General features: G+C 47.7%; 1 protein-coding gene across 2 annotated transcripts in view; it reads left to right on the top strand.

Annotated features, from left to right (window-relative positions):
* Positions 1-18285, top strand: part of LOC116948976 (tyrosine-protein kinase Src42A-like) — a 95263-nt gene that overhangs the window by 59986 nt on the left and 16992 nt on the right. For both annotated transcript variants that reach the window (XM_032966308.2, XM_076071948.1), the window contains exon 2: positions 13230-13351. In XM_032966308.2, the coding sequence (XP_032822199.1) occupies positions 13230-13351 (122 nt within the window). The remainder of the gene's footprint in view (positions 1-13229; positions 13352-18285) is intronic.

Here is an 18285-nt window from a genome sequence, read left to right on the forward strand (position 1 = left end):
GACGTTGCGCTAACGTTGGGTTCCAACGGTTCCAACCTCATAGCCAACGTTGTCCCTACGTTGTCCACGTTCAGCCGGGCAGATCAGCCACTGGTCACTTCCCCAGTTTGTCGAGACGTCGTCAATGTCCGCACGCACCGTGGTGCTGCGTCATTCACCTGGCAGCGTGCGGGCCTCCACCACGCTGATTCGCCATCCATCACAGTCCGTGTTCAAGGCCTGAACTCATCCCCCTCTCTCAAACCGTTTAACTCTGACCATGAATATTCACTCGAGAACTTAGTTGTTATTACAGTGTTAGTCTGTGGGCAGTGTTAGTCTATGGGCAGTGTTAGTCTATGAGCAGTGTTAGTCTATGTGCAATGTTAGTCTATGAACAGTGTTAGTTTGTGCAGTGTTAGTCTGTGGGCAGTGTTAGTCTATGGGCAGTGTTAGTCTGGGGGCAATGTTAGTCTGTGGGCAATGTTAGTCTGTGTGCAGTGTTAGTCTGTGCAGTGTTAGTCTATGGGCAGTGTTAGTCTATGAACAGTGTTAGTTTGTGCAATGTTAGTCTATGGGCGATGTTAGTCTGTGGGCAATGCTAGTCTATGAGCAGTGTTAGTCTGTGCAGTGTTAGTCTGTGTGCAGTGTTAGTCTGTGGGTAGTGTTAGTCTATGGGCAATGTTAGTCTATGGGCAGTGTTAGTCTATGGGTAGTGTCAGTCTATGGGTAGTGTTAGTCTATGGGTAGTGTTAGTCTATGGGTAGTGTTAGTCTATGGGCAGTGTTAGTCTATGGGCAGTGTTAGTCTGTGGGCAATGTTAGCTATGAGCAGTGTTAGTCTATGGGCAGTGTAGTCTGTGGGCAGTGTTAGTCTGTGTGCAGTGTTAGTCTGTGGGCAGTGTTAGTCTGTGTGCACTGTTAGTCTATGAACAATGTACCATGTCCTTTCTCAGAGACGTTGGCGATTATGGCTACCATTTGAAAAAACGCAGCAGGCTGCAATTATGTTTTTAATGTTGTAAGTCAATCCACGGCAGCATCCGAGGTGGTGCCTGAGTGGACTAGTCCACTTGTTGTATTGGGGTAACTGAATGGACTAGTCCACTTGTATTGGGGTAGCTGAGTGGACTAGTCTGCTTGTTGTATTGGGGTAGCTGAGTGGACTAGTCTGCTTGTTGTATTGGGGTAGCTGAGTGGACTAGTCTGCTTGTTGTTTTGGGGTAGCTGAGTGGACTAGTCTGCTTGTTGTATTGGGGCAGCTGAGTGGACTAGTCTGCTTGTTGTTTTGGGGTCACTGAATGGACTAGTCTGCTTGTTGTATTGGGGTAACTGAATGGACTAATCTGCCTGTTGTATTGGGGTAGCTGAGTGGACTAGTCTGCTTGTTGTATTGGGGTAACTGAATGGACTAGTCCGCTCATTGTATTTGGGTAGCTGAGTGGACTAGTCCGCTCGTTGTATTGGGGTAACTGAATGGACTAGTCCACTTGTATTGGGGTAACTGAGTGGACTAGTCCACTTGTATTGGGGTAACTGAATGGACTAGTCTGCTTGTTGTATTGAGGTAACTAAATGGGCTAGTCTGCTTGTTGTATTGGGGTAGCTGAGTGGACTAGTCTGTTGTATTGGGGTAACTGAATGGACTAGTCCACTTGTTGTCTTGGGGTAACTGAATGGACTAGTCCGCTCATTGTATTTGGGTAGCTGAGTGGACTAGTCTGCTTGTTGTATTGTGGTAGCTGAGTGGACTAGTCCGCTTGTTGTATTGGGGTAGCTGAGTGGACTAGTCTGCATGTTGTATTGGGGTAACTGAATGGACTAGTCCACTTGTTGTATTGGGGTAACTGAATGGACTAGTCCGCTCATTGTATTTGGGTAGCTGAGTGGACTATTCCGCTCTTTGTATTGGGGTAACTGAATGGACTAGTCCACTTGTTGTATTGGGGTAACTGAATGGACTAGTCTGCTTGTTGTATTGGGGTAACTGAATGGACTAGTCTGCTTGTTGTATTGGGGTAGCTGAGTGGACTAGTCTGCTTGTTGTATTGGGGTAACTGAATGGACTAGTCCACTTGTTGTGTTGGGGTAACTGAATGGACTAGTCTGCTTGTTGTATTGGGGTAGCTGAATGGACTAGTCTGCTTGTTGTATTGGGGTAACTGAATGGACTAGTCCACTTGTTGTATTGGGGTAACTGAATGGACTAGTCCACTTGTTGTATTGGGGTAACTGAGTGGACTAGTCTTCTTGTTGTATTGGGGTAACTGAATGGACTAGTCTGCTTGTTGTATTGGGGTAACTGAATGGACTAGTCCACTTGTTGTATTGGGGTAACTGAATGGACTAGTCCACTTGTTGTATTGGGGTAACTGAATGGACTAGTCCGCTCGTTGTATTGGGGTAGCTGAGTGGACTAGTCCACTTGTTGTATTGGGGTAACTAAATGGACTAGTCCGCTCATTGTATTTGGGTAGCTGAGTGGACTAGTCTCATTGTTGTATTTGGGTAGCAGAGTGGACTAGTCTGCATGTTGTATTGTGGTAGCTGAGTGGACTAATCCACTTTTTGTATTGGGGTAGCTGAGTGGACTAGTCCGCTTGTTGTGTGGCGGTAGTTGGTACGCAGTTCAGTGATGGTATGACGGTGGTTGGGACGCGGTTCGGTGGTGTGATGGTGGTTGAGACGCGGTGGTGGTGGGGTGGCGGTGGTTGAGTCGCGGTGGTTGAGACGCGGTGATGGTGGTGTGGTGGTGGTTGAGACGCGGTGGTGGTGGTGTGGCGGTGGTTGAGACGCGGTGGTGGTGGTGTGGCGGTGGTTGGGACGCGGTGGTGTGGTGGTGGTTGAGACGCGGTGGTGGTGGTTGAGTCACGGTGGTGATGGTGTGGTGGTGGTGTGACGGTGGTTGGGACGCCGCGGTTGTTGAGAGCGGTCCCCCACTGCCGTCAAGGCAGCAGAGAGGAACCGGTGCTGTTCCTGCGTGGGGCCTTCGGTGCGGTTTTTGTTCGGGACGCCACTGCCCCCCCCCCCCCCCCCCCGTGTCCCGCGCCATTGGGTGGCGCTGGGGGTTCTTTTCGGCCGACAGAGGAGTGTGGAGGCGCGCGTTCAAAATAGACGACGTCTCGATCGATTTCAGATGGGAGGACGGTGCTGGGGATTTGATGTCGATATGCTGGGGGGTGAGATTTTGATTTTCCAATTCCTTATACTTGGCCTTCTATTTCGCTCTGTCCATTATATCCCTCAAGAACGTCACATGAGATCCTCGCTGTTGCACCCAATTGTTTAAATTGCGAATATAACTTGATTCACTGTCTTCCCCTGGCTTCTTGCTGTACCTAGAGTATTTCCAGTCACGCCACGTTTATATTCAGTCTCTTGTTTTTTAATTACATGTCCAAGAAATGTAACTTTGCCTTTTCTAATTAAAATTTCTCTAATTCTGCTATCTGTAATACATTACACATCTTGTTAAATTACTCAATATATTACTAATCTTGGTACGTGACGCAATACATTACTTATCTTGTCTGTCCATTAAAAGTTTCACTTCTTAAAAACACGCATTTCTGTTGTTTCTAGGTTCCTGTTTCGAGTTTTTGTAATTGTCCAGCTTTCACAAATATCCATAGACTCGCATAGAGACAAATACATTATCATAGAGATCCAGAGACTTATATAGAGTCACATAGAGACACAGACTCACAGAGAGCATCAGACTTGAAGAGAGACCCATAGACTCGCATAGAGACCCAAAGATTCACAGCTTTCTCATCCGTACAAGAGAACATATCTGGATATACAGTGAGGGAAAAAAGTATTTGATCCCCTGCTGATTTTGTACGTTTACTCACTGACAAAGAAATGATCAGTCTATAATTTTAATGGTAAGTTTATTTGAATAGTGAGAGACAGAATAACAAAAAAAACCGGAAAAACGCATGTCAAAAATGTTATAAATTGATTTGCATTTAAATGAGGGAAATAAATATTTGACCCCTCTGCAAAACATGACTTAGTACTTGGTGGCAAAACCCTTGTTGGCCATCACAGAGGTCAGACGTTTCTTGTAATTGGCCACCAGGTTTGCACATCTCAGGAGGGATTTTGTCCCACTCCTCTTTGCAGATCTTCTCCAAGTCATTAAGGTTTCGAGGCTGACGTTTGGCAACTCGAACCTTCAGCTCCCTCCACAGATTTTCTATGGGATTAAGGTCTGGAGTCTGACTAGGCCACTCCAGGACCTTAATGTGCTTCTTCTTGAGCCACTCCTTTGTTGCCTAGGCCGTGTGTTTTTGGTCATTGTCATGCTGGAATACCCATCCACGACCCATTTCCAATGCCCTGGCTGAGGGAAGGAGGTTCTAATCCAAGATTTGACGGTACATGACCCCGTCCATCGTCCCTTTGATGCGGTGAAGTTGTCCTGTCCCCTTAGGAGAAAAACACCCCCAAAGCATAATGTTTTCACCTCCATGTTTGACGGTAGGGATGGTGTTCTTGAGGTCATAGGCAGCATTCCTCCTCCTCCAAACACGGCGAGTTGAGTTGATGCCAAAGAGCTCAATTTTGGTCTCATCTGACCACAACACTTTCACCGAGTTGTCCTCTGAATCATTCAGATGTTCATTGGAAAACTTCAGACGGGCATTTATATGTGCTTTCTTGAGCAGGGGGACCTTGCGGGCGCTGCAGGATTTAAGTCCTTCACGGCGTAGTGTGTTACCATTTGTTTTCTTGGTGACTATGGTCCCAGCTGCCTTGAGATCATTGACAAGATCCTCCCGTGTAGTTCTGGGTTGATTCCTCACCGTTCTCATGATCATTGCAACTCCACAAGGTGAGATCTTGCATGGAGCCCCAGGCCAAGGGAGATTGACAGTTCTTTTGTGTTTCTTCCATTTGCGAATAATCGCACCAACTGTCGTCACCTTCTCACCAAGCTGCTTGGCAATGGTCTTGTAGCCCATTCCAGCCTTTTGTAGGTCTACAATCTTGTCCCTGACATCCTTGGAGAGCTCTTTGGTCTTGGCCATGGTGGAGAGTTTGGAATCTGATTGATTGATTGCTTCTGTGGATAGGTGTCTTTTATACAGGTAACAAGCTGAGATTAGGAGCACTCCCTTTAAGAGTGTGCTCCTAATCTCAGCTCGTTACCTGTATAAAAGACACCTGGGAGCCAGAAATCTTTCTGATTGAGAGGGGGTCAAATACTTATTTCCCTCATTAAAATGCAAATCAATTTATAACATTTTTGACATGCGTTTTTCTGGATGTTTTTGTTGTTATTCTGTCTCTCACTATTCAAATAAACCTACCATTAAAATTATAGACTGATCATTTCTTTGTCAATGGGCAAACGTACAAAATCAGCAGGGGATCAAATACTTTTTTCTCTCATTGTACAACAATGCAGTATTCTAATTCTCGATGTTATTAATACGTTCTTATTTTCAATACGGGGAGTCCGTTCCTGAGACCAATTCATAAGTAGAACGGTTCATAAGTCGGAATACAGTAATGTAAATGTATTTAAATGCACATACGGTCAGTTATACAATGTTACGGTTCAACAAAAGAGGGAAGCCTCGTTACATAACACTCCTAAGCAGAAATATTGTACATTTGCATGTAATACTGGAATAAATACAGCGGTCCCTCAGTTAATGATATCCATTGGTTCCACGAAAACCATTGCTTATTTAAATGATCGTCAATCGATATCTATGTATATAAAAGGGAAATTTGTGAATGTGTCTGTTCGAAATGTTTAGCATACTTCCCAACATGCAACAAAGTTGAAACTTGGCATGTGGGTAGTTTCCAGACTGTACACAATTCAAAAAGTATAAAAATAGACTTTTGTATTTGGGGGGGGGGGGGGGGGCGCAATAATGGATTTAATATTTTGCTCGGCAAATGAGCGGTGACGTCACATCTGTGATGTCACCCGCATGTGGCAGTCACGCAGTGTGCCTGCTGACGTCACGCACCCCCCCCCCCACCCTCTGCTTAGGCCGTGTATTCATAAAGACAAAAATCCAAGTCTCGGGCGATGCCGGGTAGTAAAGCTGGTAGGAAATAAAGGTGAAAGGCTTAGTTTGCAATTTTTACAAATGAACATTATAAGAAGATACCTTTTAGCTCTGTCACAAATGGATTGGGAACTTAGAGATTCACCTGGAATTTGCTTTTCCATAACCAATTCCCTATCTGGTTTTATAATCCTGGTTGAGGCATCCTTCACATTGAACGCATTTTAAAAATAATTTTTATTTTTTATTCCACATCCTCCCTCACGTCGTTAAATTGTAACATCCTGACATTCTGGACGGCATTACCAGTTACATCGACGGTATCAGGCACACCGCACTCATCACAGCAGGCGGGGTGGGGAGGGAGGGGTTTTCATTTTGGGGAGGGGGGGTGGTTGACCAGGTCATTGCCGTTCTGGGTTCAGGTATTTAAGACTGTTCTAAGGTTTAGGAGTGGACCCTATGCACGTGCTGTATTCTTCTTCCTTGTGTCTGAGCGTATAGCTCAGATGCTCCAGTGCTGAGATTGGGCCTGATTAATACAACCGTTCAGTATGGGAGGGGGGTTCGTGATTCTTGCACGTACTCAATGTGATTTTTCTGGCTGCTATATTGAAAGTCCTTATGAAAATGTTCTGTTCTCGAGCCAGTCCCACTTCTCTTAGGCCCCACAGGGTAGTTTCCACACCTATTTTTACAGATGTGTTGTTAATCTTATCGAATACCCTCATATGTTCATAGAACTCAGAAATAGTCGGACGTGAGAAATGTTAATTGGATGGTTCTCAGGGGGAGGGATCTGACCCCTTGGGAGGTGGAATTCCAAATCTGGATCCATTCCAAATCTAGGGTCTGAAGTCATCCACTTTGTGTCCCTGAGATCAGAAGCCGGTATGCCTCAGATCGTTTGTATTTCTTTATCTGACTGGAGCCACATTGTTACTGCAGGAGGAGGAGGAGGTGTTATGAGATATCTTCCTCTGGCTCTGGTGATCACCTCCCAGATTTGGAGGTATTTAGAAAAACTGAGAATTTGGGAGGTTGTAGCTGCATCTAATAGATTGGAATGTGTCAATGTGACCATTATCTGCCAGGAGGTCCCCTACTCTATGAATCTGGGCTGGTTTCCGATCAGACCATCTGATTCCCTTGATTTCAACTCGCAGTGCCAGATTGTTCCAAAGTGGGGAGTAGGAGTGGAGTACCCTTGGGATCTGTGTGAGTCTGTTTCTGAACATCCACAGCGTAGTGTTGACCATCCCTAGCGGTTTTGTGCCCAAGGACTTAGCCTGAGGGTGCGAGTGAGCGAGACCTTCCAGATTCCATGGAGAGACTGAGGCTTTTTCCTAAGATTTTCACACTCTGCCTCTCCTCCGAGATCCATGCTTCGAGGCATGCAAGCTGGCTGCGAGGTAGTATTTTCCAAAATCCGGTAGAGCAAGTCCTCCCTCCTTGTCTGAGTAAGGGTCTGCTAACTTCTCACGGCTTTGCAATTCCAGATGAAAGAAGAAACGTGGGAGTGCAATTTCCGAATAAAGGTTTGCGGGATCCGGGTTGGAATAATTCAAAGGAGGTACAATATCTTTGGGAGGGTCATGATTTTAATAAAGTGCACCCTATTAGTAAGAGACAATGGGATATCATTCAACACTGCCAGGGAAGTTTGGATCTCTTGGAGTAGATGGTGGAAGTTCACCTTAAAAAGCTCACTCAGCCGACTCGGAATGATGACTCCGAGATATTTAGTTCTCCGAGGGCACTATTTGAATAGGATCAATGCAATTGGAAGATCCTGAGAACCTAGTGAGATGGTCAGTTATTTATTTGTGTGTGCACACTTGCGCACGCACAAATACATGTGCGCACACAGGCACACTCACTTTCACACACACTCACTTTCTCACTTTCACATACACACGTGCGCACGTGCACACACAAACACTCACTCCCAGACTCATTTCGCAGCTAATCGCTGTGCTGAACAAAATAGTTCCGTGGTTTAGTTCACAAGTGCGAGTTTGCGTTTATCAGTTGATGTAAAAAATAAAATAATGGAAGCTGGTTCGTAAGTGTGGATGTTTGTAAGTTGGATGTTCGTAAGTCGATGACTGCAGGTATAGATCCCATTTTCTGAAATGTATCCTTTGCTGGTGCTACTCTTCTTCTGTACCTCTCTGACCCCATTGCTGCAGCAGGCCCCAACTTGCTTATTTGCTGAACAAGTCAATATGAGGCGTCTGTGGTTCCTCGCGCCTCGTGTGCCTTGCTTTACAACTTCAAGACCCACGTGTTCAAAGCCACAGCAGCACCGCAGCTGTGGGTACACATGGTACTGTAAGGCAGAGCCAGCTATGAACAAAAATTACGCTTCTCGTCGGTGCTCACGACACTGCATGTCGTGGAATCCAGATGCTGATAAGAAATTCTAGTAGAGGAGAGCACAAGTGACACTGCTGATCAGACACTGAATGTCGAAAGCAGAGTATCGCTCGTGTTGCACCAATGCTGTTGAAATGATGCACTCCCAGAAGGCTGTGGTTACTCATAGGATGTGTAAACAAAACAAAATTACGTGGAGGAACAGCACTCGGAAGCAGGAGGAGGTTCGTTTTGTTCCTTGAATTCTCCACGGCGCCGCTGAATGCCAACTCTGTGTGGGTGACATGACTGCAGCACCGCCAACTGATGTTCGTGTGATGGTCGCTCCAGAGGCTCGCCACCGCAGAGGGAGACACGACCTCTCAGGTCGACACCCCCTCGCCCCGTGGCTCGGTAGTTCAGGGGGAACTGGCGATAGGAACACGCGACCACGCCGTAGCGCAAAGAGTGACGGCAGCCGTCACGCCAGAGCCTGCGACATAGGCCCCGCCATGTCCGTGCCGCGCGTTTTCAACGTTTGAATGCCGTGCAAAGCGCCCTCAGCCGGGGCGGTGGTGCGCCCCCCAAACGGTCGCGCGCTCGCCGTTCGTTGTCGAGGAGGTCCGCTGTGGCAGCCCAGAGGCCGCCCTGGTTGCAGGAGAACTCCTCTTTATCCTTGCTCCGGTTATCTGTGGTACCAGTTATCCGGAGGTTAGCAGAGCACAGATCATTTTTCAGTTATCCGACCACTCTTTAAATTCCAGTTATCCGGATTTGCAACCGCTTAAGACCCCAAAATTGGTATTTCATTGATATTTACCAGAGAAAATACATTGAATATGTTTTGTATGAAGGAAGGGCACTATATATAAAAAAACTTGACATTTTAGGATAAATTGAGAAACTTTGTAAGCTTCCGGATTTGTTATCTCGATTTGCCTCCGATCCTGGCCTATTGCGTCCCCACGTGACATCAAACCAAATGGGCTTGAAACTAAACTCGGCAGCCCCCCCCACCCCGCATTGGCGCCATCGCCTTTGTGACAAACACCGTCGTCGTTTTGGCCACCGTCGTGACGGGCGGCCCGGAACCTACCGGGGTGCGGAGGTTCCGGGCAGATTGGCAATAACTTGCCGGACGGCCTGCAGGTGCGCCGCCGATAAGCGTTTCTGGTAAACCGGAGCACAGATGACATTCCGCTACTGGCTAAAACCTCAAACCTGTGGAAAAAAAATTACGCACGCCCCTGGGATCACGCAATGCTTCGGAATTGTATTGTCGGGCTGAAGAAGCCAACAGCGAGAACACCTCGGGAGAGAGATTGAGACGCTCTGGGAGGGGGCGTGTTGCAGCCGGGGGTGCTGATGAGATGACAACACAGGAACCGCACCTACGGTTAGCACGGTTGGCTATGTATGGTGCAAAAGAAGTTCAACGTAACAACACATTTATATTTACGTGATCTAACCCAAAAAAACCTTATATTATGGAACGCAACAGCAGTTGTCCTGTCGATATACTCACCCCGCCATAGGAACGTGGAATTTCCACCACTGGCTCTACAGATCTGTAAACAGGAGATAAACACCGGTCTGTCAGTGCTCACCTGAGCAGGGAAATCACTTTGAGGAGCCCATCGAGGACTGAAAGTCGCTTTTTTGAAGTGAAACCTGAGTAGAATTAAATACACAAACACAGCGACAGAGCGTGTTGACGGCACGAGGCTTCACATTTCCCAGCGGCTCTGGTGAACGCGGATTCCCAGCGCTGAGTGGAGGTGACTCGTGGAAGAAACAATAAGCCAATTCTGTCGCTCTCCAGCGTATGGCTGAAAACGCCGCGTCCCTCCCTCCGTAGCGCACGGTCACCGTGGATCTCGTGAAGTTGATATGAGTATAGAATCGTGGTGCCAGGGTATAAAGTATAAACTATTAAAAAATATATATTTCATTTTACCAGCTAAGACATATAGCTCTTTTTCAGAAGCGACCTGGCCACAAATGAGAGCTTAACGAAGTGGCTTATCATGTGGAATTTATAGCGGCCAATTACTCTAAATGCATGTTTCTAAATGTGGAGGGAAAACCCGGAGTACCCGGAGAAAAATCTACCAGACCACAGCGAGTGAGACGCGCAAAAATCGAAATATACTGTAGGCCTCAGGGTCGGGATCGAACACACCACCTCCTGTATACCACGCGAGGTAGCTAACATCTCGCCACCATACAACAAGTACTCGCTAAACACGTGGTGTTCACACAACGCGTTATTGCTATAATGCCGTTCTTCCATTTGGGACACTTATAACGTGTAATGCTGACAATCATCACGTGGAATTCGCACCGTTATGATGCAGAATGTGCATTACATGAAACTCGTACCGTTAGAACACGGTTTCTGAGCAGTCGACGACAAACTACTTTCTTGAGCTGCGTGGATGAGCGGAACGATACAGTAATGCGGCGGCGAACCCTCAGCCGTTAATGGAAATGACATATTCCTATGGTGGGGGCGAGTCTATCAGCCAAATCCACACGACCTAACTAGGTAAGGTCCACTGAGCTATATACCTCTTTTTTCAGAAGCGACCTGTCCATAAATGATAGTCCAATGAAGTGGCTTATTACGTGGAAATGTATAGCAGCCAAATACTCTATAAAAGCACGTTTCCAAATGTGGAGGGAAAAATGCAACCACGGGAAAAGAGATACGCAAACTCCAAATATACAGGCATCATCAGGGTTGGGATCGAACCCACGACCTCTATACCAGGCAAGGTAATTAACATCTCGCCAACGTGGCGCCCACAGTGTGACAATATACCCTGGCAATTAAACAAAACCCAGCGTTAAATAGTTAAGCCTCTTTGGCCCAGGCAGTGACATCATAAGCTAAGCGCGCACCTCCCTGCCGATGACGCCACCGCATATGAGGTCATTATCTTGCGGTAAAGTCACGTGTGCCGCGTGACGTCTCAGAGGCACGACAAACCACAGACGAGCAGGAAGGCAGCCACGCGGTGAGCCGGCACTACCAACAGTTGCCCAAGCTCTGCCATCCTCTACAATTTAAAGAGTTATCGGCCATTTAATGAGTATGGGAGGAAACTACAGCACCTGGAGAGAACCCACGCATTTGAGGGAGAAACACTCAATTCCATAGATGGAACAGGTGGATTCCACATATTCAAAACTCAGCTGCCCGGGTTTAACCAGATTTAAATCGTATGACTATATCACTCCTATTCTTTCGTCCCTGCACTGGCTCCTTGTAAAGTACAGAATCGACTTTAATATTCTGCTTCTCACGTTTATGGCCTTGGATAGGTAGGCTGGTTCCTAAATATCTCGCCAATCTTAAGTTTTATTTACCACTGCGAAAACGTAGACCTGCCGATTCTGGTCTGTTGTTCTATGGGAGACACGGAGCCTCCTGTTGTTGTTCTATGGGAGACACGGAGCCTCCTGTTGTTGTTCTATGGGAGACACGGAGCCTCCTGTTGTTGTTCTATGGGAGACACGGACGCTCCTGTTGTTGTTCTATGGGAGACACAGAGCCTCCTGTTGTTGTTCTATGGGAGACACGGAGCCTCCTGTTGTTGTTCTATGGGAGACACGGAGCCTCCTGTTGTTGTTCTATGGGAGACACGGAGCCTCCTGTTGTTGTTCTATGGGAGACACGGAGCCTCCTGTTGTTGTTCTATGGGAGACACGGGCCAGTCTATAGGTAGGGCCAGTCTATAGGTAGGGGAGTTGATCGTGGATACGATGGGTTGTAATGGGGTGCCTTCTTTATGAATATTGGGAAGACCATAGAATCTTGGGGGTCTTGCAGCAGAAGGTTTTAGGGAGGGACGTTTAGTTGGATCGATTAGGGAGGTAGAACTTGTGATGATCTTGTTGGTTTTTATCGCTAGGCTATTAGTAGAGTCATTTTTTTTATTTTTGAGTAACTTCCATAGTTGAGCAGATTCTAGATTTTGTTGTTGTATGAATCTTTATCCATAATTACAGCAGCGTTGCCTTTATCGGCTGAGAGGATGACTATATCACTTCTGTTTTTTAAATTCGCGAGTTCAGAGCGTTCATTTTTGCTGATGTTACTAATGGGTTTCTTATCATTCTTAAGAATAGTGGCTATTTCAGCTCTCGCAACATTTGCTTGGATGTGTCCCACGCCTTTGAGGGCTATATCGACCTGTTGTTGTTCTATGGGAGACACGGAGCCTCCTGCAGCCAGCTCCGCGATTGTGAAATCAGCTTCCTCGGTCCATTTGGGATTGTTTCACTTTTCAAATCACCATCTTGCAACTCACCTATTTGTACAACAGGCTTTCCCCGCAACTTAAGATTTGAAAACCAATGTTGTCTGTTTGGATTACTCTGTAATTATTATTCGCTTCTATCATGGTTCTTTATTTTGTTGGAATTTCGAGAATAGTCATTGATATTGTTATTATCAGCTTTCCATTTCGCTTAAATTGTATCTATACTTGTGAATGTAGTTTTATTTAATGTATAGCACTTTGAGATACTTGAATATGAAAGGCACTTTATAAAATAGAGGTTATTATTTGCTGTACTGCCTTCCGGCAAGCCTGGGTACGGTATATCCTTGAGGCCCACACGAAGGGAGTTTAAATCAACATTTGCACGGCGATCCACCAACCCTCGCTGCCTCCACGGTGCTGGATTAAGGCAGCCACGTGCGCAGCCACCAATGCCCGGCTGATGATGAATTGACGATCAAATTCCAGGGCGCCCACCATCGAGACCGCCGCATCCTCGGCGTGTCCTCGGTGCGCATGTCCCCCTCTCCCTGCGTGATTCCGAACCGGCTCCGTCTCTCCCTCTCCAGGTGGTTCTTCGGGAAGATCAGCCGGGCGGACGCGGTGAAGCTGCTGCTCGCCAGGGGCAACGACCACGGCTCCTTCCTGATCCGCGAGAGCGAGAGCAAGCATGGCGCTTACGCACTCTCTGGTACGCGCGGGGGTGAAGCCGTGCAGGGCTTAGGGTTTCGGTGTCCATAGCAAGGCGGTGAGACCCTGGGTAATCTGTTTATTCTTAAGTAAGAATTATAATTATGATAGTCCTTGCATTTATGTGGCATTTAAATGCCTCGCCATCTAAAACATCTCATAGCTGGGCCGTGGTGGCTCTGCACGTGGCCTGGAATCCAGCGCTGTGGAGACAGCGAGGGTTGACGGATCACCGCACAAAAGTGTTGTCGTTAAAGTCCCTTCCCGTGGGCGTCGAGGCTGGCTGGAGGAAGGTGGTACGGCAAATTGTAGACTCCGCCGGTTCTGTCTGTATGTCATAGAGTGTTTCCCCTCGCACGCGAGTTATCTTTTGGTCCTTGGGGTTTCTCCCACGTGTATGAACATTAATTTGCTGAAAACGCCTTGACAAATAGAGAACCACCAAAGCTCGGGCAATTGTTGGTAGCACTGACTCACCATCGAGCTGCCTTCCTGCTCTTATGGTTTCGTTCCATTTAACCGAGAGTGTCCTTGGCGAACGCGTTTGGGTGTTTGTTGATTGTGGCTGTTCACCACTGTCAATGCTGCAGCAGCAGCATTGCCTAATACTTTTGTAGTGGGCTCAAATGGAGAGTCGGTCGTATTCTTGGAGGCAACACATTTATTAATAGCAACACACCAACACAAAGGGTAACTGCCCCTTCACCAGACAACAGCCTATGGTGGTGGTCCACCAGGCTAACTCCACACACACTATAGTGGTGGTCCACCAGGCCAACTACACTAACTGCACTGGGAGTAGCTACAATGGACGGGACCCCAGCTTGGGTCCCGGTCCCCGTGTTGGTGACTTGTCTTCGGACGTAGGGTGTAGAACGTAGAACATCTTGAGGATAACAACAGCAGCCGGTGCCGCTCAGGGCTCCGGCTTATAACCTGTGTGGCGGGGCTCGCTCCGTCCCTAGCCACGCCCACCTTCTCGAACCCTCGAGGAGGATCTCCAACTGGACACGTGATCCCCCCAGCCCCTCTTTGGGGGTCCCCGGGAAGATACCTCCGGTCACGTGTTCCCCGGGTTCAACCAGAGTGCCCTGGCCCCCTTGTAACCCTGTACCGTGCCAGCACTCTCGCCCTCTATCCTGTAAGGGCTGGCACCGCATGCAGAGCGTGGTGCCATCCATCACTATCCATCAGTGCTCACCAAGCCCCGCTAGGGCCGGCACTGCATCCACCCGCGGTGATGTCAATACATCGCGCGCCGTGCCTCTCCCAGGCCAGCTTCACACAGTGACATACACAATGACATCCAACCATGTCACTACAGATAATTGTTTTTTTACCCTTTTATCTGGCAACAAAACTTACACCTTTTTTACGAGGAGTCATGTTTGCATTGACCACAATACCTGCGGTCGGAATGCAAACAAAAAACATAACTCTGATAATGTGTGTTGAAATTGATTGGTCCACACCCGAGACAGCTTTCCTTAGAGCCTAGTCTCATATGGTGTTGGACCAGATGACGCCAATAGGCGCACAACTCAAAGACAATGCACCATCAGAGTATGAGAGCTCGGGGTAAGCATTAAAAAAGGTGTCAGTTTTGTTGCCAGATAAAAGGGTAAAAAACCAATGATCATATTTTGCTACTGGCAAAGGAGGTTCCAATGGTGATGTCATTACACTTTGTTTAAAGTTGTTATAAAAGCTTGAGGGGAGGGGGTGGTGGGGAAAGAGACGATCATGATAAAGGGAGGGGATTCCAAAGTGGAGCAGTGCAACATAAGAAGCAGAAAGATAAATGTTGTGACCGGCAGTGTGGTGGGTGAGTGGGTGGTTTTGTGGGTGAGTGGATGGGTGAGTGCGTGGGTGGTTTGTTGGGTGAGTGCGTGGGTGGTTTTGTGGGTGAGTGAGTGGGTGGGTGAGTGAGTGGGTGGTTTGGTGGGTGGGTGAGTTGATGATTTGTTGGGCGAATGAGTGGGTGGTTTGGTGGGTGGGTGGTTTTGTGGGTGGGCTGATGGGTGAGTGAGTGGGTGCTTTGGTGAGTGGTTTCGTGAGTGAGTGGGTGGTTTGGTTGGTGAGTGAGTTGGTGGCTTCGTGGGTGAGCGAGTGGATGGTTTGGTGGGTAAGTGGGTGGTTTGGTGGGTGAGTGATTGGTTTGGTGGGTGAGTCAGTGCGTGGTTTGGTGGGTGAGAGAGCGAGCGGATGATTTGGTGGGTGAGTGATTTGGAGGGTGAGTGGATGGTTTAGTGGGTAAATAGGTGGTTTGGTGGGTAAGTGAGCGGGTTGTTTGTTGGTAAGTGAATGGGTCAGTAGATGGGTAAGAGAGTGAGTGGGCCAGTGAGTGGTTGATCGTGTGGGTGGGTAAGACCTTTAGTGCCACACAGCGTGGATTAGAGGAAACGGCCGAGCTCTAGATGTAATGGGGCATTCTATCTTCGGCTTATTCGCTGGCTTCAGGAAACAGGTGACGCGCACAGTTTTTTCATTTTCAGTTTGCTTGCTGCCTCTATATAAATATAATATAAATATATTTCTTCGCGTTGAAATTTGTCGGTTCGTGGTTCAATTTTTTCACACTAACGCCGCCAGGGTTTTCCTTGTCCACCGCTTTCTGGAATGGGACATTTGTTGTAACGCATGGAAATGCCCTTCCTCACGAACCAGAATCAGTTTTAATACACGGCTTTTGCAAGAGCGAGCAGTGTGGTTTTGTTATTTACAAGCGGGCAGGCCCGGTCCCCTCCCCATTAAAGTCGGTTCATGCTGATTGTACCCCCCACCCCGCCTCCTGAGCCCCATGTCACTCACGGAGCCGCACTACACTACAACCCCGGCACAGCCCGGGGGAAAAGTAGGTCAGGCTCTCGGCTTTAATAATAATCAAAATCAATCTATTTTATTGCGTACAGCTCTGCAATAATATTTTTTTTAAAACCCATAATGATGATCTCAGCTTGTAGCGGCGCCGCCGTACAGTATTCGTGCTCGCTCTTGCATAGAGAGAAAGGAACCACTCAGAGGGGCCAGGAGGAGGAACTGCAGAGGAGCGGGAGGCAGCAGCGGTGGTGAGGAGCCGGCGCTACCAACGGTTACACAAGATCTGCACTTGGCGTTAATTCATTTCGAACAAAGATTACCTTTTTTATCGGCCAATGAATTAGTGTTTACACGTGGGAGGAAACAGGAGCACTCAGAGAAAACCCATGCGTGCGAGGGGGAAACACTCTATCCCATACAGACGGAACAGGTGGAGTCCACAGTTTTGCTGTACTGCCTTCTACTGGCAATCCAGGGTATGTCACCACCTCGACGCCCACAGGAAGGGAGTTTGACAACATCGGCGTGCGGTGATCCACCAACCCTCACTGCCTCCATAGTTCTGGATTAGAGGCTACGTGCATAGGCTCCACAGTGGCTGTAAACCCTAGCTGGCATTACAAGCACGTTGAATATTATCTTTTTTTTTACATTTACTTAAACCTAAAGATGAAGAGCAGATGGTGGGAGATTGTCAGGTGAGATCTGTGGGTCTTTGTGTGAGTCCATGGGTGTTTAGGTGAGTCTATCTTCTTTCCTATATTCAAGTGGTCAAGTCTAGATAACCGCGTCAGGAGCAGCGGAGTGTATCATCGCTGTGATGTCTCCTTGGTATTTGTGAATTGAGCATTGCGTCATTATATGTTGTACGGTCTGTTCTGGATGACCACAGTCGCACACCGGAGAGTTTCTAATTCATGCATCAGGTATCAGCATCAGCCAAGTTTTGTGCAGATGTGATTTAGGGTGGACCATGAGCTTCGTGGAAGATCAATTCCAGGGATCTTCTGTTTTGGATCTTTCACAAGGTGCTTGTGAATTATTTTTAACTGTAGCTCTCCAAGCTCCATCGGGGTTGAATTTGCATTGTTTAAGGTTAAGCGCAAGGGTCCAAAAGGGCTTGCTGTGTGACTTCAAGTGATGACGAGGGACGTTGCTGAGATCCTTATGTATGGGAAGGGGCGACTGTTTTCCTCGATTCGCAAGACTTTCCTGGAGGGTTGCAGCATTGCGGCAGATTTGGTGGGGAAGAGATTCGTAACAGCACGGGCAGTCAGGTGTTGGGGTCGACTTGAGGGTTCCAGCGATGCACCGCGTTGCAGTGTTCAGTTGGACATCAGCAAGTCGAGCGTGACTACTTCTGGTCCATACTGGTGCACGGTACTCACCTATAGAGTACACGAGGGCCATCGTCGATGTCCATAGCACTGAGGGTGTTGATGCTCTCCAGCTTGTGCTTGCCCGTTTCTGGACCAGGTTGACCGCTTGTTTTGGTCTTGGCGGCTACCTTTTTCAGGTGGTCATGGAAGGTTAGCGCACGGTCCAGCTTCACTCAGAGATAGGTTGGAGTGGGGTCATGTCCTACAGTGTTGCCACAGGTCACTTTCAGAGTGTGCTTGGCGCTCCTATTACTAAGATGAAATGCAGTGACTGTCTATTGGGGATTTGGCTGGAGCCTCTATTTCCGTAAATATTTCCCCATGGTGTTTAGGTATTCGTTCAGAGCAGTTTCGATGTTGTTGAAAGTGGCTGCTTGCGTTGGCAGGGCAAGGTCATCCGCACGTACAAATGTGCGTGACCCAGTTGGCGGCATGTTGCTTGTTGAGACATTGAAGAGCGATGGCACGAGTACTGAACCTTGTAGCAATCCATTGTTGCCTATTGCTCAGCATCGTCCATATCAGGCGTATTGTTTTGAAGCAGGCAATGGTCCTTGCGAGCTTCAACATCAAACCTTTAATCTTGATTTTAAGCTTTCGTGACTGCCGGAATCCATACTCTTTGGTTCTTTCGGTAAAGTCACGTAGTTTATTTTATTTTTCTACCCACGTGACTTTACCGAAAGAGTGTCATAGGCCGATGACAAGTCCACAAAGGCTGCGCTGCTCTTCGATT

Source organism: Petromyzon marinus, chromosome 35, assembly GCF_048934315.1.
Source record: "Petromyzon marinus isolate PM22_M1 ecotype Great Lakes invasive population chromosome 35, UKy_Petmar_22M1.pri1.0, whole genome shotgun sequence".
Taxonomy (NCBI): Eukaryota; Metazoa; Chordata; class Hyperoartia; order Petromyzontiformes; family Petromyzontidae; genus Petromyzon; species Petromyzon marinus.